General features: G+C 36.3%; 1 protein-coding gene across 4 annotated transcripts in view; it reads right to left on the bottom strand.

Moving 5' to 3' along the window:
• The window catches only part of BEST3 (bestrophin 3), a 76,777-nt gene that overhangs the window by 37,149 nt on the left and 17,742 nt on the right, over positions 1-21,886 (bottom strand). For 2 of the 4 annotated variants that reach the window (XM_036236177.1, XM_036236178.1), the window contains exons 2-5: positions 13,011-13,137; positions 6,146-6,266; positions 5,117-5,186; positions 2,844-2,982 (exon numbers count right to left, since the gene is read on the bottom strand). Coding sequence is in view for 1 of the 4 variants with exons in the window: in XM_016152305.2 (XP_016007791.2) it covers positions 921-1,252 (332 nt within the window). In the remaining 3 variants the exon portion in view is untranslated. Of the gene's footprint in view, positions 1-920; positions 1,366-2,843; positions 3,068-5,116; positions 5,187-6,145; positions 6,267-13,010; positions 13,138-21,886 lie in introns of those variants that run through there. The other 2 variants (XM_036236179.1, XM_016152305.2) reach the window with 2 other exon arrangements.

Raw genomic sequence — 21,886 nt, 5'->3', positions numbered from 1 at the left:
AGAAGAAAAATAACAAACTAATGTACATAGAAAAGGTGGAAATACAGCCTCAAAAACCTTTAGCGTTTCTACTTTAAATTTTAATTTCCCCTAGAGAAGAAATATGTGCAATTAATTTAATATAAATACACTCATAAAGCTTCCCTTTTATAATACTGATAAAACTTTATTAAGACTATAACTTTTAGTCAAAAGAGTATTTCTTGGACATAACATTGCTCAAATTTTCTGTCAGTCTGACAGGCATAGATTGTGATGTTATAAAGAATAAACATCTCCTTTTGTGAATATAACATGCCCCAAACTCAGAAGATATAAAGAAAATAAATCAGTTTTCAGGCCTTTGCTTTAGATGAAGTAAGATTGGTAAGGTTGGTGGGAATTATCCTGGATAAGTTCTTGTCATTCCAGGCAAAAGGAAAGAAAGTTCCCGTATCAGGTGTATATGCCTGATAGACTCCATCCACAAACATGTTAATTATGTAGGCAGTTGCTACAAGCTTTCAGATCACAAATTCGAATTATGAATGACATAGTTGAGAGAGGCATAAAGAATTATTCATCTGTGGACTTCGCCAATCAAAATGATCACATAGTGAGGATATAAGTATAAATCTTCTATTTTATGCCTATAGCAACATTCTTGATGCACAACCAATACTCCATATTGATCAATTGCTGTGGGGCTGGAACGGACACCACTTGAACATAATAGTTTAGAGTCTAGTTAACGTCCTACAAATGGTTAAGTGTGGCGTAAAACACCCTGTCCCAGAGAGAAGAAGGCAACAGACAGGACCATGCCAAGGAGGAGGTTACATAACGTGAAAGTCGGTGGCACCTGCAGGGCTCAGATTTTTGAGACTGTATTCTCACGTGATATTTGATGGTCACTGAAGGAGACATGCAAACGAAAGTACCTGTACACCAAACTTATTGCTGTGTAAAAAACAGCAAAAACAATAAATTCCCTGTACAGTAGTTTGTAGATGCTGCCTCTCCACTTGAGAAGTAACCTATGAAATCCAAAAAAAGTCGCATTGGCTACTTTACTGGAGTAAGTAACAGTCATCTTGGATAGTTTTTCTAGAAGAGCAAGAAGACAAAACACAAGTAAGAAGCAACATTTAAGACAGAGCATAAACTTGTATCTCAAAGAAAACCCAAGCCAGCCACCAGTCGGCCATTTCCCCCGCCTTTTTTTTTTTGCCTTTCTCATCTGTACCATTTGAAATTTGGAGATCACCACCATCTTGGTGCTAAATTGTTTAGTAGAAAAAAGGAGGAACGGCGTCTCTGGAAAGTAATATTAGAAATCGTAAGCTTGTCTTAATTTCTTTTTCTTTTCATTATTTATTTATTTATTTATTTATTTATTTAATTTTATTTATGCTGATATTGGTTAACGAAATCCAATAAGTTTCAGCTGTACACTTTAACGGTAAGGCAGTAAGGCATATGTATGTTTACACTGTGTATTCAGCTTGTCTTAATTTCTAAGTATTATTTTTAGATTATATAGCCATTGCTCCATATTTAAATGAACAAATGAGATATATGAGATAAATTGTAATGTTACCTATTATATATTTTCTTAACCCACGGGAAGATTCAGGATATTGATATGCTATATTCATGGACATTTTCAAAAGCAGTGGCCAAACTTATTCTTTGGGCCCTTATTTGCTAAAGTTTGTAAAGAGGTATTTATGTCACCCTTAAATTTACTAAGGAGAAGTTATGGCTCTCTTCTTAGAAATCAGGAGATATTGTTGGAAAGAAGCAAGACCCTGTGGGAATTTAATTGATGGGTTATTTTTGGTGGGTTTAGTTGGATGTGGTGTCCCTTTAATGGAGCTCTGAGCGCATAGTTAGTGCTCTGTGTAGTTCACAAGGTGGACAAAATGTTGGGTCACATGATACTAAGAAAGGTGCACTTTCCCAGTGTAAAATGTAGCATAAAATGCTTAGGGATGGTTCACTTTCTGTTTGGAGCCAAAAAACAAATCACCAGAAAAAAAAAAAAATCAGGCCATTATTGAGGACTCTTTCCTTTCTGCTTGGATTTGTTCAAGGATGTTGGTAGGATGAGATTTGGGCCCTGATGCCCAGTTTTCAGTGAGATACCTGGAATTCTATTGCTTTCACCAAGACATTAAACATTCAGGTTTTGAGAATATGGCCCAAATCCTGCTCAACCACTCTCTAACGTGTAACACACACACAGATAATATGAGATTTTTTTTTTGAAACCTTTCAGTTTGCTGAAAAGAATCTATAAGGAGAGTCTTAAGGAGCTACTTAGACTGAAATTATGGAGCTTTTAAGTAGAACTGTACTAGATACCAGAAACAAATCTCACAGACAATTTCTTATATAAAGTAGCCTATAGTACACAGTTTACTATTTTCTGCCTTTATTCAGAGCTGTGAAAACGATCTAACTCTAATTTGCCTATATTCCCTAGGAAAATAAAACAGCATTTTTTAGTAGTCACAAACTTAAGCTTTCAACATTACCGATTAGAATTAAAAAAAAAAAATAAGGCCTTTGGCATAAGTAAGTGGCATTATGAAAGGATGGGACTCGTGTCACAAAACTGGTTTCATCTTCCCATCTTCACCTTGTCTATTTGTTTAATGTGAGTAAAGTCAAAACTGGGAGAGGAGCATAATAAATTAAGCCCATTTCATAATTTGTTCTCATAGTAGTTTTAAGTAACAGTTCTGAAATAACTTTCATGTAACAGTTCAGCCTTCTATTTAAGCTCTGTCAGAAAAACTAAAATCAGATAGAGTAAAGCTCAGAATTAAAATGCAGAGGTATTCTCTTCATGCACTAACCTATTTATTTGGTATGGAGTCTCCGATGAGAAAGAAAATCTTCGGGCTCCCCCTGAACAGGTGCCTTCAGGTCCGTGTGGAACTCGCGATTTCACCCTTCGCTCATTCACAGTCAGATTTTCTTTCTGTTCTCTGGCTACTGAGAGGATCCAGACAAGTACAGGGGTTAAATGATTTTCCACTTGTGGAGGCCTGTTTATGCCAGTTTGCTCCACCGATGACAGTTACAGCCAGGAACAAACAGAAGCAGCAGCTGCTGATGTGGCTTTTTTCTAATCTATAATTATAACTCCACCTGCCATCCAAAGTACCCCTTTGAATGAGAAGTCGGAGGTGACGTGAAGGAGGCTGGGCCGTTTAAATCTGTTGTTTTCATTTTGACTCTGGCCTGGGATGAAGGAAGAAAGAGCCATTTTCCCCCTAAAGAGTTCCAAAGAGGCTCCACCAGCCAAAAAAGGGAATTAGGACAGTCTGCATGTGCTCGAAACGCAGAATAAATTCTTGTGAAGCCATAAACCGGGGCAGAGATGAGTATAAACAGGATTCACACTCATTGGAGAGTTACTTAGAATGCTCTTCCATTAAAAGCAACGAGCATGTATGCTTGAGAGAGACAGAGAGTTTTTTAGGAGACCATAGAGAAATATCATGTGTGATGGCTTAGTATAGTGCAGAATGATCACACACTGATTCATTACCTTTGTGATCTTTGCATGGTCAGCTGGGAAAATATTTTTATTATTCAAAATGTTTCCTCTTAGATTATGCCTCCGTATTTTCCTTCTTGAAAGAAAACATAATTACCTCTGAGTTCAAGAGAGCATTTTAATAATAATGAAATAAATAATTTCAGGACCTATTCCTAGGACTTTTCCGCCTTCTAAAGTAACACGTGCACTTGAGCATTGCTCTTTAAGCTTAAATAAAATGACTACCAAAAGAAAAAAACACCCATATATTTTCGTGTAGAAAGATATAGAAGAAAATGCTTATTCAGTAGTTGCGAATATACACATTTAAAAGTTTAGTACAGTATTCTTAAGTTTCACATGCATTATACTGGTTTATCAAACTATAAGTGCCTTAGAGCAAAGACAGAGTTGTAGGTGTCTGATTTCTTGCTGCACACCTGTTCATAGTTCCAGCAAAGAGCCCTGTGCGTAATGAATATTCAATATGTATTTGTTGTTTATCACCTTATCTTCACTATGATACTTCTGTTAGTCCATTTGGGAGAATTTGTGAATACTTTAGAAGCATACATCTGGTGCCACACATTTTATATTTAGGTTGCCATGAACAGTGGTAGGATAGACCTGCTATTGCTCTTATAGAGCTTTGCAAGACTGACTAATGTTATAAAATTTGAGTAAATCTAAACCCAAGTGCTTATGAAGAGAAATGTTGGAGGTTTCTTTTTGTTGTTGCCGTTTTGTTTTGTTTTGTTTGTTTCAAATTTCACTCTTGCATCCCCTGTTGGATGTACGGTAGCCCTGAAACATGGAATAACTGCATAACTGAGGATCTGCCTTCTCTGTGGGGCACTGTTCGCCGGCTTCACTTCGAAACAGAGGTAACTATGTTTCTCTCTCCCATCAGGGTGTTTTGAACAACGACTAATTAATGGTTGAGATAATATTCTAAATTCAATTTAGTCAATAATGATTAAATCGAATAAACGAACTCCAAATGTTGAACTTCGAGTATGGTGGCTATTTCTAACAGGTAATAAAAGATGTCATTTAGAAATCCGCTCATTAGAGGGGACAAGCCACTGCAGCCTTTTTCAAATATTTAACAAACACGAAATTGCAAAGTTAACTGTTCATATGGCTTTTTGAAGAAAACTTTAGAGTTTGTTATTTAAAATACGTACATCTTTTCCCAGATTCTAAAAGTAACATACGTTTATTAAAAAATAAAAAGTAAAGCAACATATAGAGAACAGAGTGGCACTCTACCACGTCATCCTCGAGGGGTGTTATCATTTGGCATAAAGTTCATTTTTCCAGACTTTTGTAGAAAATATTTTAATTCTGATGATTAATAACAAACAATGTGATTGACACTTGGGTAATTTCAGGGCATTATTAAATAACTATACTAGTCATATTTTCTTTTGACAGCAAGAGTCAAGTTATGTGATCCTGACCACTCTGACTTTCAGCAATCCTAATAAACACATTTGGCGTTGATTCCTGTAAACCTCTAGTGACAGCACAATTCATAAAACAAACAGACAAGCAAACGAACAAACAAACAAACAAACAAACCTGATTATTTCCAAGCGATGGGAATACTAATATTCAATTCATAAATGTCAAGACAAATCAGCCTTTTTTCCTAAAGGGAACAGAAATAAACAACACATTTAGGTAGCTACTAACCACCATTTTCTAAAAAAGTTATTTAAAAAGCCCATGTTCATTTTAAATTGATCTACTTATTCCATTGACATGAGAAATCTTTTGCCAGATTTATTTTGACTGTTTGGTTGCACATAGTCACATGTATGCAAAGCTTCGAATTTCAACGTTAATTGAAGACCAGAAATTGTTGTATTTTGGTGGATTTGAGTCTGACTTTTGAACATTATTAAATGGAGAATAAGGAATCAGAAGACATTTTTGAACAGGAAAAGAGTTTGGAAAAAATCCATGTTGCAGAAAAGTGAGTCTGTGAGAGGAAAAACTGGTGAATTTGAGTAGGCAGGGATTATAGGAAGGGAATCAGTTTGAAGGTTATTATGGTTGTCCTAGTGTGAACTGCCGTGGTGAGTGAGTAGAATGCAGAGGAAGTGCGGCAAGAGACTGCCCGAAAGAAAACCACCACTGGAGGACGAAGGAGAAGAGGGAGGTGGGGGGAGGGAGTGAAGGGGGAGGAAAAAATCTGATATGACTCCTGCTTTGCCCTTTGAGTCCATTCGCTCATGAAGAACAAGAACTACAGAACATGATTTCAAATGTGTTCAGGTGACACAGTTCCTTGTAGGGTGTCATGTAATTTTGATTTATATTTAATTTGATCCTGCAAATAGGAACACTTTATCATCAAAAATAGGTGCAAAGTAAAATCTTAATTTGGAGCTCATGTGTTAGATCTTTCGAAAAAAAGACAGCAGTCAGTGCTAACATTTCAAGAAGATTTCATAGAGTAAACTTTCAATTGAGAATACTCATTCATTAATTTTTTTTTCCACAGCAAAATACCTTGGTTCAGTTGGTTTGAGAACTACTTGCAGTGATATTTTTTTCCTATAAGTAAATTTTTATTTGCAAATTTCTTGAGAACTCATGCCTTACTTTTTCCTGGTTTTCCCCATTTACTGGTTGCCATGATGGATCAATAGCTGCATAGCCAACAACTGATTGGGATAACTCGTGTGTCCATCCAGATGTGTGGAGATATGCTGGAGATAGAACTCTGCCAAAAATCAAACAGAGCAGGTAGGAAACTTTCTTAATTAATTTTTTCTCTTTGAATTCAGGAGAGACATAGTAAACCCCTAGGACTAGAAAGACCATTGAGTTTTATTACAGCTGAAGCTTTAAAATCATAAGAGACTGGATATTTGAAGAGTCATCATTACTCTCCTTACACAGAGTAATTGCCAACTCAACAAAACAGAAATGCATTAGTTCAAATTCTGAAGGTTATCTTTTTTCTAATGGAAGGCACAGAAATTTTGTTCTATATTAGGGATGAAAGCTTAGCATCTAGATAATTATTACTATGGTGCTTAAAGTGTATCCTGTACTTTATAATCAATAATATTTCTTAAATGGATAGTATTGCTTAGCTCAGATACATTCCAAATCACTAAAAAACCTGCAACATAGAACTAATTAAAAATCAGTTTAATTTCACACAATAAGGCATGCAAATCCAAGTACATTGTTTATTCCAAAGAGCTGTGATGTTCTGTTACTTTACCATCATCATGGTAGGAAATCTGGAAATCACATTACCGTATGGGTAAAAGGAAGATACAGACAAACAGGAAAAAGTTCTATGCATAAATCCTTGGACAATTCTAAAATGCCTTTTATTATGGGATAAAATGCATGTGGGAATGAAAAACAATTGTCGGTTTTGTTTCTCTAATACGGTGCGTTGAACATTCTGAAGACATCTTTTTAGTTTCTTAACATCTTTTTAGCTCCTTAATAGTGGTTACTGTTGGGGAGAATAGTGTGTTTGGAGTAAGAGAGTGAAAGAGAAACTTCAGTTTTTGTTCCATATAATTTTGTATTTTTAAAGTAACATCTATATTTTCCTATTTAATCACATGCAATTAAAAAATCTTATTTGATGCCACGTCCAAATTTAGACCTCCAGGCCAGATCTTTCACCCAGCTCCAGACTTATACTTGATATTCTCATTAAACATCTCAAACCCAACACGCCCCAAACCGGTCTCCTGATCTTTCCCCTAAAACATACTCCACCTTGCAAATATTCATCTCAGTTGATGAAAATTCCTATCTTTTAAAAGGTCAAAACCTTGGAGTCACCTCAGCTCCTGTTTTCTCTTACACCACAGTCCAAATCTTTCAACAAATTCTGTTGGCTCTACCTTCGAAATATACTTGGAATCTGCCACCTCGCTCGCCCATGTGACATCCCCATCTCCACCACTCCCACCTCCTCAGAGCCACCATCGTCGTTCTCCCAGCTTACTGCAGCAGTGTCCCGGTAGCTTTCCCAGTTTCTCCACTTCAGTCGTTCTGACAAAAAAGGCAGAGTCATCTTAATCAAGGTAGGTCAGGTGAGTTAGGTCACTCCACTGCTCAACACCCGTCAGTGGCTCCTGGTTTCTCTCAGAGTAAAAGCCCATCTCCTTAAATGGTCTGCCAGGTCTTTCATGACTTGTTTCATCTCTGGTCTCATTTCCTATTATCCTCATCTATCCTATGGGTCCCTCTGCAGTCACACTCATCTTTCCTTCCTTGAACATACCAGACGTTGTCTCATCTTAAAACCTTAAGGATGGCTAATCTTCCTGCCTGGAATGCTCTTCTTCCAGATCTCTGAGGGGCTGTCGCCATCACCCTTTTTGAAGTCTTTGCTCAGGTATCTTCTTAATGAGCTAATTACCCTACTTAAAGTTGCTGCTGGCCCTGCATGTATGGAGAGTGCTCCCTCCTCACAGCACTCCCAACCCCCCCTTACTCGGCTCTACTTTTGCTTTTAATTCACTCTGCTTGTCTCCTTTGAATACATCATATAGTTCACACATGTATTGTGTTCATTGTCTGTTTATCTCAACTACAAGTTTCATGAGGGCAGGGAGCTGTTCACTGATGAAAGCAAAGTACCTCTAATAGTGCCTAATTTGATAAATGCTTATTGAATGAATATATTTAAAAAGAGGCTAGAGAGGCTTCCACTTTTTCTCATGACTATAAATTTCATGAGGACAGATTCCATGGCTATTTTGTTAATTGTTTTATATCCAGTGCCCAGAAAAGCATCTGGCAATGAGCAGACACCCAATAAATATCTGTGGGATGAATAAGTGAACATATTTTTTATTTAGAGGTTTGGCTCATCTTTTTCACACAAATCATTTTTGTAGAATAACCAAAAAAAGGATTCAATATTTTCCTGCAGAAGTATAGGTTTTATGGCACTCTGGAAAGCTAAAGACAGATATCGCTTAGGGAGCCCTGAGTACTGACTGCATTCTGTCTGTACTGTGTATGCTACATCTGCATTCTGTGTGATCACCTCTCTTTTGAGTTTCTGTATCCTTAGCTAACTCAGGACTGAAAGTAGGGATGTGAACAGTCTCTTCCAGACAATCCATCTGTAACACTACCTCTCACCTTTTCACTTTTCTACTGACCTCAAGGAGATTCCCTTACATTAAATAGCAACAAAATATTTCAAAATGGATAGAGGCAGGTATAAATTGATTTATTCTACTTCCTATTGACCGCTCCATAGCATCATTTTGTTCCAGGCATGGCACTGAGCACTCACTCAGCATCAGATAGATAACCCTTAACATAACGATGTAATGAAAGGATGAATACAGTAAGTGTCCTTTGATGGTTGTCTAGGTGGTGGTGATATTGTTCATGTGGCTCAGAAGGTGCCTTGGGGTTCTTGACTTTGAATGCCCTTCTGGGATAGGGGATATGATTCTTGATGAAGATTAAGTTATAAAAGTCCTTCAGTGGAATTTCAATGATGAAACGCACTGTTAAAGTGATATCCAAGAGCACATTCTGATATATTTTAATATTTCTGTGATATAAAAATTGAAGTAAATTGAGGATTTAGCGTACCTCCTCTCTTAACTCACTACCTTCTATGTACCCTGGTAATTTTGAGATGACTCATGTTCTTGCTCAACTTTTCTCACAAATTCATAATTAGATTAAACTAAAAACACAAAATTGAGTTGCAAAAGGCACACTCATAGGATCCAGCTTCTTCTAGACTTCACGCCATCCTATAAAAACATAAATTCTACCTTTAGCATCATGAGGTATGCTTGTGTGCCAACAAGGCTACTTTCCCTTAGCATAGCATTATCACTTTATATGAAGATAAAAGAAAAAGGTAAATTTTATACAAGTTTCCTTTCCCTCATGGTATAAAACTAGGGGATTGTTTTTTCCTCTTGGGTTTCCCTTCTGCAAACTCTTTAAGGAAAAGTCGAATTTTTTTTTTTTTGTATTTATCAATAGACTGCTTAAGAGAACCAGCATTGTTCCTTGCTAACTTTATTATACCTAACAAAATTAGTATCTAACATATGAATTTACTTTATGACTCAGCGATCCCATTTCCAAGAATCCACCCTGAAATATGCCTCCGATAGTACAAAAAATACATATGTATCAAGTTATTAAATATGGCATTATTTATAATTGCAAAAGAACCTAAATATCCAAACATAGGTAAATGGTTAAATAAACTATGGCAATGCAAAAATGGAGTACTATGTAGGTGTGAAAGAAATAAGAACATTCTTTATGAATTCATATGGAGTGATTTCCAGGGTGTATTGGGTGAAAAAAACAAAATGCAGAAGAGTATCTATAGCAAATAAGCACATAAAAAGATACTCAACATCATTAATCATTAGGAAAATGCAGATCAAAACCACAATGAGAAACCTCTTCACACCCACGAGGATGGCTGTAATTAAAAACAAACAAACACTGCAGCTACGTCCTGCACTAACAAACATGGAAATAACAAAGGCTGGGGAGAATGTGGAGAACTCAGAACCCTGGTACATTGTGGGTGCAATTTAAAATGGTGCAGCTGGTGTGGAAAACAGTTTGGTCATTCTTCAAAAAATGAAACTTAAAATAACTATGTGACCCAGCAATTCTACTGCTAATGTATATATCCCAAATTATTGAAAATATACCAGATTGAAACAAATACTTGTACATGAATGTTTACAACGGCACTATTCACAAAAGCTAAAAGGTAAAAACAGCCCAAATGTCCATCAACTGATGAATGAATAAACAAAATGTAGTGCATCCATACAATGGGATTATTATCCAGCATTAAAAGGAATGGCGTACTGATACATGCTACAATGTGGATGAGCCTCAAAAACATGCTAAGTGAAAGAAGCCAGATATAAGAGGTCACATATATTGTATGATTCTATTTATATTAAATATCCAGAATAGATAAATTTATACAGAGAAAATACAGCAGTTATTTACAGAGGCTATGGGGAAGGAAAAGAGAATTAATTTCTCAGTGAGTGTGGACATTCTTTTTGGAGCGATGAAAATATTGTGGAACGAAGTAGAGATAGTGATTATACTACATATGAATGTACTAAATGCCAATGACTTGTACACTTTAAAATGCTTGATTTTATTTTATATGAGCTCTACTTCAATAATAAAAAAGAAGTACTTATATTATACTCCTTTCATGAAGGAAAAAAGGGAAGATAACAAAATTTAAATATATATATATATTCATTTATGCAAAAGAAATACAAGAAGGATTAAACCTAATGCGATTGATTACTCAGGGATTGGCTGGGAGTTGGGTGAAAAGAATGAGAAAGTGGGAACTGGGTGGTAGGGATGGGGAGTGGTGGAGATCGACATTTACCTGATATTCTCTTTTATATTTTTGTAGGCTCTGACTCTTAGAACCACGGTAATATTTCACATAATCCCCCGAAATAATTAAAATTAACCAGTACATCAGGGAGCCCAAATTAGAATACAAAGAGTTACAGATGGATATACTATATTATTAATAAATATTGTAACCATACTAAAAGAGTTGAAGAAGAACCAACTACCTTTGGAAAACAGCATTTTGATTGTATAACATAAGGCTAAAGACAGATCTATATGCAAATATTATACTTTAGTTAGTAAATTTTTTCTTTGGGAGTATGGGTTAGCAATTCTGAAACAACTTTATATGTGGACTAGGACTGAGCAAATAAATAATGAGCTTCTTGGAGAAATGACTGATGCCAGGGAAAATATGAGAAGAACCTGGAACATCTTACTGTGCCAGGAAGTAAGGAAGTCCTAAAAAATGATAGGGTATGTGAAAATGATACAGGAACCAACTTGAAGGAACTCCTAATGAAAGCTGGGACAAGTTGAGCTAAAAAATACACAGGATAATAATGAGTTATAACCTAGAAAACAAAATAAATATCCTTGAGTTTATACTGATATAAATGAATACTTGAATAAATAAATAAATGTAAATAAATGAAGAGAAGAAACAGCTCTTCTTCACCATAGAGAGAATGCTAAGAAATAGAAAATCACCATAAGGCAAAGACAAGAATCAGTAATGGAACCTAAAAGTAGTTAAGGTAAGAATGTTGAGAAACAGGATATTTACGTAGTCTCAAAGTATCTCCTCACATGATAGTTTTAATTACAAAGGGAAAAGTAGTGACTTTATAGAGATGAAAGCTGATCAACATGGTATAACCAAGTGATCAAAGTCAACTTCATCAGTAATAAGTCATATTGGCATCAGGATGCTGAAGATGATGCACTGAGACAGGAATAACCTCACTTCTACGATAGCCTTGCCCCAAATGCATAACCCCAATCTAAATATGAGACAACATTAGACAAACATAAATTGAGGGACATTCTGCAAAACAATTTACCAAGACTCTTCAAAAGTGTCCAAGATCTTGAAAGACAAAGAAAGACTGAGGAACCATTACACATTGGAGGAGATTAAGGAAACATGACAACTGGATCTTGGACCAGAAAAAGGACATTAGTGGGACAACTGGTAAAATTTAGATGAGGTCTGCACATTCGTTAATAGTATTATATCCTGGTTTTGACCAATGTATTGGATTTGGGTAAGATATTAACATTAGGGGGAGCTAGGTGAGGGTATATGGGAACTCTGCACTATTGTGTTGCAACTTTTCTCTAAGTCTAAAATTTTTCAAAATAATACGTTAAAAACAAACAAAAAAATTCTTCCTCAGTTAATTTTTTTTTTTTGCTTGCTTTCACATTTAATTGGGCCAAGATTTTGAAAATATGTGTAGAGTGACATCATTAATGTCCCCTTTTAAAAAAATTTTAAGGAATTAAGGAAGGAAATTAAGAATGTTAAATTAAGTTGCCGCTGGTCCTTTTCCCTTACTAGAAAAAAGATTTAATCTTAAAGAGGAAAGTGGTGGGTCCGGATGTGGGTGAAAGGATACAGTAGGATGTCATCTGAGAAAATGTTACCATGCCTATGCCTGAATGAGAGAGGGGAGGTAGAAGTTAGTGGAATCTGGAAAGGGTAGTTTAACAAAAAGAATGCTGCATAGCATCTGTGGCCTTCAAGGGCAGGACACGGCCAATCCACAATAACCAAGCAAGGGAGCCAAATTTCCACCCTTCTGCCTTCCCAGCTCCTGCTGGGAACTCCCACTGGCTGTACCAACCCAGAAGCCAAGAGGTCGAGGGAGCCCAGTGATGCAGTGTAAACACACCCACCTTAGGGGCCCAGAGAATTGGGAGGAAAAAAAAAAGATATCTAGCACTGAGATCAGCTAGTCTGTCCCTCTCATTTTGCAGATGAGAGAAAAAAAAAGTCTCGAAAAGGAAACAGATTTATCCAAGTTCACTATATAAAAGCAGTGTGGTAGAGCTGAAAACCTATAGGTCTGTAAATTGGAAGACTTACGCTCTAGCCTTGGCTTGGCCATTGCACTGGGCTTCAGTTTCCATATCTATGAATAAACGAGGTGAAGTAATGCAATAATCTTCAAACTGGGATTCACATACCCACTCCTGCGTATACGTGAGCGTTTCTAGGAGATAAAGGGATGGATAGTTAAGTGAATCATTTTTCCAGAGCCACAACTTCCTTACATATATATTTTCTCTTCAAATTACTCTGCTTTCCTTTTCAAAATTGTATCCCCATTTGACAAAAACGTTCATCTCACCCATCTCAAATATTACTATAGGGCATTACTCCAGGATGTGAAAATTTGAGTACACCAAACAATGAGACATTTTGAATGCATAGCATTTGAACCAGATTCTTGTGACAGCAAACCAGAGAGCTCCAATGAAGAATATTGAAATATTAAAAGACTGCAACACTTAAGTGTGGCAAATGTGCATCCATACCTAGTCTTTCTGAGAAAGGTTTGAATCTTACATATGAACCTTTCAAACATAAACTTGAAAGTGAGTCTTTGTCTACTTGGGAGGAAAGAAGATCCTAATCTGATTCAGAGGATGAGCAGCTTGAGCTTTTCCAGAAACTGGTTGTACCACATTCCAGGCTGACTGGGGCAACCACGTGGGATGAGATGCAATTATCTCTACCTCTGATGCGCATGGTTTTACCCTTGTATGAAGCTTTTGTGTCTTCATAGAAAAACCAGCTCATATTGAGCTATATGAGCCAGGAGCTTCCAAGACTGGTTGTCACTTCCTTTAAACATGCTCACACCCGGACATGGGAATTGCCATACTGGTTCAGCCTTATAATTCATTCCCCTCTGTTTTCTGCTTGGAGAGCAGAAGTGATCACTTTGATGCCAACTTTAAGGTTAATAATTTCGAAGTCTCTATTAGATGCCAATTATGGTTCTGCCTTCCCTATATTTCTTTAAATAATCCATCCAGTTCTTGAAAATAGTATTATCGTTTTGTTGAATGACAACACGTTCACTGTAAAAATTCAAACAATTCAAATGTGTAAAAAAGAAGAAACAAAAACATCCCAAATTCTGTAATAACTATTAACGTCTGGTGACTGTCTTTCCAGACACATTCTACACCTAGATACACATGCATATTGTTTTCCATAAATGAGACCATATTATACATGCTGTATGGTAATCTGTTCTTTCTCTGAACAATATGCTGTGAAATACATGCTTGCTGCATACCACGTATGTTTTATGTGTGTGCTCGATACTCCCTTATTGAAGTCTATTTAGATGGTTTTCCATTTCTCAGTTTCAAACAATGTTGTGATGAACATCCTTGTGTATCTTTCTTTTCTTCATGTTTCTGCAAGGGTCTCTTTCCATAGTATTATTTTGAGATCACAGACACCTCTGAGAATCTAATGAGAGCTATGGATCACTTCCCTCACAAAATGTACGTATTCGTATACCTCATTTTGACTTTTTCTCTCCGAGGTTCATAAATGTCTCCCGAATTTCATCTTTGGACTTATTAAGGATCTGTGTGTACCTCAAATTAAGAATACATACTTTAGGGTTAAATCCAAGATATGAATTTTTAATAGCCTTTAAAATTATTTGTATTAATTTATCACTTATTGTACGAAATAGTCACATACCCCCTGTCTCTTTTAATTGGGTCAACTCTCCAGTCTGTGTCCAAATCTGGAGGTTTGGGAGATAATAAATAATTAGATTACATAATTTTCATTGACTTCCAATGGGGCTGAAGGGATTTTGAGCACAAAACAGTGCATTCCACCTTACTTTATAGGCTTTAAGAAAAGTTTCATAAGCAAAAATTTTCATAGGTTAAAAAATATATCTGAGCATTTCATTCCTTCATTCAACAAATAGATATTGATTAATGGTTATGTGCCAGGCTTGGTGCTAGGAGCATTGGATACAAGGTGGATTAGATTTCATCACTTCCTTCAAGGAATGGGAGACAGACATATAAACAAATTATTGTCAGGCAGAGAGAGAGAGAGATTATATGCTGTTATAAACAAAGGTGTGAATAGTACAGTGCTTGGAACCTCAGGGGTCAGTATCACAAAGGGGTCTTGGTCAGGAGGAGAAAGGCATCCTCTCTGAGGTGTTTTAGCAAACCTGGCCCATTCTCTATCCCCAGTAATCAAATCTTCTTTCCTTCTCTCTATACAATATTTATTTCACTTCTCAGGGAGACTCAATACAAACTTGAAATTCAACAGTTTCTAGGATGGCTGAAGTCAATCTAGGAAGCCAGATGGTTTCCTAGAAATACTTAAGTCACATCCAGAAATGTAGCTATGCTGTTTGATGATAACATTCACTTCTGCAGATTTCAGATATAGATGTCGTAGCTATTAAATCACTCCTGTAGTTGAGAAGCAGGGGAAACCATAGGTCAAGTTTACATATATAGATAAGTAGATTGCTTGCTGCCCAGTGCAGTGCGTAATTATTGTAAACACAAAGCAGTAGGCTATCTAAGAAGCTCTTTTTTCTTCTATTTTTTGCCATACTCTATACCTCTTGGTTTGGACTTAATATTTCAGTGCTCTTAGAAATAAGTCATTTCATTTATCTCCACCACAGTTCAGGGAGCTTCAGTAGCTTGATTTCCTTTTGAAATGGATGAATCTTACCTATCTGCTCTAGTATTTTAATCCTCTATCTATATCCATTCTTCTCATTTTCCCCCCATGACTATATTTTTCCTCTTTCCTCGATGATCGCCATCTCCTGTTTCTCTAGACATCTCACAATTGGATTGCCATTCACTGGTAAATTCTTCTAGGTCTCCATATTTGCAATAATCTTCAACCGACAGTTACTTGTCTCCCTGAGTCGGGCCTCAGGGTTCCTAAGACATGGCAGGAGACCATTGCTCAGCTATGGTCTTCCCTTGTATTGGAGAAAGACGGAGGAAGAAGAGTCTATTTTCCCCAGTGTCATATTTCTTAATGACAGCACTCATAAAAATATTTTAGTTATCTTGACTTTCTCTGGGATTTTGATGTATAGTTATTCTCAGGATAAAGATTGATTAAAGAAAAAAGTGGATGTGCATGCATTTTTCATTCAAAATGAAAGTATATATCATTGCATAAAATATGTTTTTAATATATTTATTATTTACAAATATGAGGCATAGGCATCTGAAACCAAGTATTCAAGTCTATTGAGAATAGAGATAAGTGGTACTTAAATAGTACAAAGGAGGATGATGGCAGCATCCGTCAGCATCCCTGTCACCCCTCTAGGTTATTGACAGTCTTTTCCTAAGATTTCATGATACAAAGAAAACCATTTAAAAATCTCTGCAATATTTTTTGCATATTCAATGTTGACAAAAAAGCTTTATATTATATCTAACATGACTCATTTTGTTTTCAATGCAAAACATAATTTATTTCCCTTAACTTTTTATATTTCGCTGATATGAAAACACATTGTATTATGCTTTTCAAATCTGGTTCACACCTATAGCCAGGAATTTTTTTTTTAAGGTCTCAATGGTACTTCATGTTATGTTTTCATAATTAGTATAGCTTCTCTGTTTTTTCATCATAAAAGGGGGATCATAGAGGGTTGTCATAGTGTCACAAGGTCGAATAAATTAATACATATAATGCCAGCAACAACTGACATTACTTGAATATTTTCCATGTGCCAGGCACCACTTTAAGTACTTTATATGTATTACCTCATTTACTCCTCCTTACGCTATGTGGTAAGTACAATTAAAGTACTATTACTATCATACTCCGCCTTTTTTTTTTTACAAATAAGGAAGTTGAGGGCACTGAACATTTAAGTAGTGTTCCTAGGTTACAAGGTGGCAAATGGCAAAGCAGGAATGAAAGCTCAGGCAGACGGATTCCAGAGCCTGCTCTCTTACCCACTGTGCTAAATTGCCTTTAAGGTAAAACAGTGGCTAAAAAAAAAAAAAAAAAAAAAAAAAAACAGGCTGTGGATTGGTGGGAATTTCTATGAAAGCTGAAAAGTCTAATGTAGAGCACATGACATGAACGTTTTCATATTACTGATGCTCAGTGTAGTCTGGGTAAAGCATCGCTAATATTTAATGGCTGCTATTTCAGTAAAATTTTCAAGTCCCTTACTCCTATCTTTTCCTGAATGCTTTTAAACACCTGACTTCAGGTAAAAGTATGTTAATGGTAAGAACATGAACTTTTGAATCAGAAAAGGTTTGTTTATTTACCAGCTACGTGATCTTGAGCAAGTTACATATCTCTCTGAACCTGTTTTCTTATCTGTAAAGATGGCAGTAATATCTGCTTCAGCTTTCACAACGGAAGGCATAAAATGATTAAACATTTAAACACTAAGAAAGACAATCAGGAGATCAAGACAATGCATATGAATGCAAGAATATGACACATGCTCATCAAGACTGAGAGCATTGCCGTAGCTGCCTCCCTGGCTCAGAGTTTTGCCAAGTCTCGATTAGGATGACAATTAACATCAGAATCTCACGGAATATCACTGTTTGTTGCTTATATACTTATGTTTTAAATTTTCTATATAGAAATTTGTATATTGTTTTCACTCTATAATTTATGTAGTAATTCTTAGTGGATCTTTTTATTTTAATCAGATCTGAACGTAAAGAACTTTTAAAGGTGCACTATACATATTTCTAATTTGTGATTTTAGTAAAACTTCTGGTGTACAAATGATATGAACAGACAATTCAGGTAATAGAAAATATAATTAGTTAGCATGTATATAGGAAATACTAAGCCTCTTGGAAATCAAAGAAATGTAAAACAAAAAGCATATCCTGTTTCGCATATGAAAATATTCTGTGCTGGTGAGGGTCAGATTCATTGTGTATATATATATATATATATACAAAAACATATATACATAATATATAAACTGGATAAAAACTTGTTGGAAGACATTTTGTAAAATGTTACAAGAATCTTAAATATGTTCATATATATTAAGATAGTGTCTATCTTCAAGAAATAACATGAAACACAGAAAAGGCTTTTAGTGTAAAGTATTTATTGTGGCATTATTTAGAATAAGAAATTGAAAATAACCTAAATGCCCTACTTGGTAATGGTTAAATAAACGAGATGTTTTCCATCTAATCGATGATTGTGCAGTGATTTAAAATTATGCTCATATATAATTTATAACATGGGGAAATACATGTAATATAATTTAAATGAAAAGCAAGATATATTTTATATATAGTATAATCACAACTACGTAAAAAAAATCCAAATAGTTGGAAATAAATGTACCAGAAAGCTAATAATAGTTACTTGTGAGGTGATGGTTACAGGTAACTTGTTTTCTTGCTTTTAACTTTTCTATATTTTTCGATTTTTTTCCACAATAAGTGTGTGTTATTCTATAGTATTAAAACACAAGGCGAATATCATAGGAGTAAGGATTTTGTTGCTAGAGTTGGCAGCATTATCTGTTCAGTATGACGTGTAATTAGGCAGAGTTCTATCTGGTGTGGTCCACATTAAACTGCCCCATAGGATTTCTGTGAGAATGAAATATTCTATTACGTGTAACCGTGGCCAGTGTAGAGTATTAATTAGAAAGAAGCTGTTATAGAGAATTTAAATTTTACAACCTTATATTAGATCGGACGGTACATTGTGAAAGGATTTTCTTAACATTCCCAAAGAATTCAGTTTCCTTAATGAGCAAACTTTTCTATGCACTCCCTGGCTTGCAACTTCTCAGGAACAGTTCTGTTTTGTGTGACATAAGGAGTTATTGGTACATCCTGGTTCCTTTATCAGAAGCAGCCCAAGAAAAAAAAACAAACTTGAAATCAGTCAGTTGTTTTTTAAGAAGTTTTCATTTCTTACTTGGTGGTGATAAATAGGGTCCTGGTTTACCCGGGGTAGTCCTGGTTTAACACCTGTTGTCCTGGCATAATTATTAACAGCACCCTCTTTTTTTTTTCTAAAAATTGCTCTGGTTTGGATAATAAGTGATGTGGTCACCTTAGCAACATCCGATATACAGAGAAAGGAGGAAAGAGCGGTCGGTACCATCTGGATGCTGCCTTGAGAGGGGCTGTGTGTTGGGGTGAGGAGCTGTTGGCTCCTTACTTCCAGCATGCAGGAGAGGGAGCCAGCAGCAGCACTGGAAGGGACTGAAAGCAGCCCAGCTGTAAATAAACACTGGCCCATGGGCTGTATTACTTAGTCTAATTAGTGGTTTATCTATTACTTGATAGTGATGCTGACAACATTGGCTCTACCTGAGGGTAGAACAGAAAATCTAGCTGATTTAAGATACTGAAGACGCACCTGGCACAAGATTCTTTGTCATCCCACTCTGGTGGTGCCTGGCATTTCCACAATTAGAGTTATAATGAAATGTTATCATAGTAATTCAAATTCTTATCTGGGGAGAACGGCACAAAAGGACAGGGAAAACATCACAGTTAAGAAGTTGGGAAGATCTGCAGGCTGACTCTGCTCTTCCCAGCTGAACAACCCTGGTCAAAGGTCTCAACTTCTCTGAGGTACAATCTCTTTAGGAGTTAAAAAAAAAAAAAAAATCTAATTTGCTTATGTTTTGAGGTAGTAGTGTGAACAAAATGGTTACTGTATGTGAAAATGCTCTGTTAATACATCTGAAACAGCTAATAAAACAGCATTTTGCAAATATCAGAGAGTATTAGTATTCTGATGTTATTAAAATAAGGTAACACATTAGCAGTGAGCATGTCCTGGGGGAAAAGACACAAACTGGGTAAATTTTGATGGGTGGTAACAAGGAAGAGAGAGAGGCCCGGAGGTGTCTGGCTGATTATCTGGACTATCTGGAGAGCTTTTTAGAAAACAGCAACAACAACAAGTAAACAGACTAGTGGGCTCCATCCTAAGAGCTTGAGATTCAGTTGATGAGACAGCCCGGAGTAAGTAGCTTGGGAGGTTGAGAATGGGGAAGCTTCTAAACATGTTGCAAACAGGACCCAAAAGGGCTAGAAAGAGAGTGATGAGGCAAGAAAACAACAGAAGTTTGTTGCTCCGACAAGTTTCTTCAGAGCTAGCCTTGCTAAGAAACAGAGAGCTAAAATAAATTTTTAAAATTTTTGGTTACTGCCCCTCCCAACCCACTTCCCCCAATTCTAGAACATAAAATTCACATGGGTGGCGATTTTTGTTCCTTTGCTTCACTGCTGATCCCAAGCACTTAGAACAAATCGTGGCACATAGTACCAGGATATAAAAATTGCATAAATAAATGTCATTTGCCTGTGTCAACTGCTTTCCCCACCTATGCCTATAATTTGCAGTTGGCTAAGTTTTGTTACTGCAGTTCTGGAGCTCAGAGGGAAGGCTGTCAGAGCAGGTTTAGGGTGAGAGCCTTGATCTAGGTCACAGAATGGTGGCTCTCACACTTGGTGTCGTGTCCGCTACCTCCACCACCAGCCTTCATTCTTTACTGGCAGCTCGTCGGGTTCTGTTGTAATCTCTGATACATGCTCTTTTCAAATACTAGGATTGTCCTACCAAGAACAGAATTCTTTTTAAAATTGTGTTTAATTGATTATGTCTGGAAAAAGTATGAAAACAGGAGTCTGATCTTTCAATTCTCACCGAAATGTATATCCAGCACAATATGATAATAATTTAAATAATGCAGTTTGGTGATTATTTTTGATATTTAATTTTACTGATAGCCTTACACTTTTTTTTTTTTTTACGCCTGTAGCACCAGGTCTTCCTTGGTGGTCTCCCATCCAAGTGCTAACTAGGCCCCATCCTGCTTAGCTTCCGAGATCAGCCAGGGTTGGGCTTGTTCAGGGCAGCGTGGCCACAGATATGCTTTTTGGATAAGAAGTGATTTGGATTTTATTTTGTGTACCCTCTCTTCTCCACTATTACTTAACCTCCCACCCGATGTGTACTATATAAATTGCAGGTTGAGATGAATGGATCTAATCAATTCAATTCTAGAAATGTTTGTTGAGCACATACTATGAGCAGGTGTCATGTTAGGAGCTTAGAATATGAAGATAAATAAGACAAAGATTACCTCTTAGTCTTCAGTGAGATACATGACACCAGAATATATGTGTTTTATATATATGTATATATAAATATCATTTTATGTATAAAATTAGATGCACACATTCATATAAATAGTCAGCCCAGGACACTTTTGAAAGCAATGAGTGGAATACCTAATTGAAAATGTCTTAAATAGTGAGTACATTTATTACTCATGAATCAAGAATTTTGGGGGCAGGGGTTTCCATGGTTGCATAATACACTGCCTTGATGGTATCATGGCTCTGGGCTGCTTCTGTGCACTGTATTTAGCTTGTTTCTCATACCCCAAGATGACAGGGGAAACAACCGGAAAGATGAATGCAAACATAACTGGGGTCTGCCAGCAAGGAAGGATTAAAGTGTCAGGGTGGTGGTGGCTGTGTGTGTGTGAGTACGGGGAGTGATCAACTGTCACACCCAGATTAAAAAAATTAAGAATATTATAATTTTGTCTGAGAAATACAATGGTTTATTAATATACTAAAGCCTGCAAAAGAATAAAGTTGGGAAACATATGCTAGGCTTATTAAATTATGGTTTAGTTTAATATAAAAAATAACACATGCTCATTAAAAAATGTAAGCAGCAAAGGCAGACCATCGTTTAAGGTCTGATGTATAACTTTCTGACATTTCTATGTATTTACAAACAAAGGCTTAGGTGAATGCCTGTGTTCGTTCATTCATTCATTCATTCATTCATCAAAAATGCATATATATCCTCAATACCTTGCTTGCTTGTGATCTTAGCCTGAATTCTCTAGATAGGAGAACCAGGGGCAAGGATTAAAGTGTGGA

Source organism: Rousettus aegyptiacus, unplaced genomic scaffold, assembly GCF_014176215.1.
Source record: "Rousettus aegyptiacus isolate mRouAeg1 unplaced genomic scaffold, mRouAeg1.p scaffold_m13_p_2, whole genome shotgun sequence".
Lineage (NCBI taxonomy): Eukaryota > Metazoa > Chordata > Mammalia > Chiroptera > Pteropodidae > Rousettus > Rousettus aegyptiacus.
The sequence above is the reverse complement of the archived record's forward strand: the minus strand, read 5'-3'. Positions and strand labels throughout refer to the sequence as shown.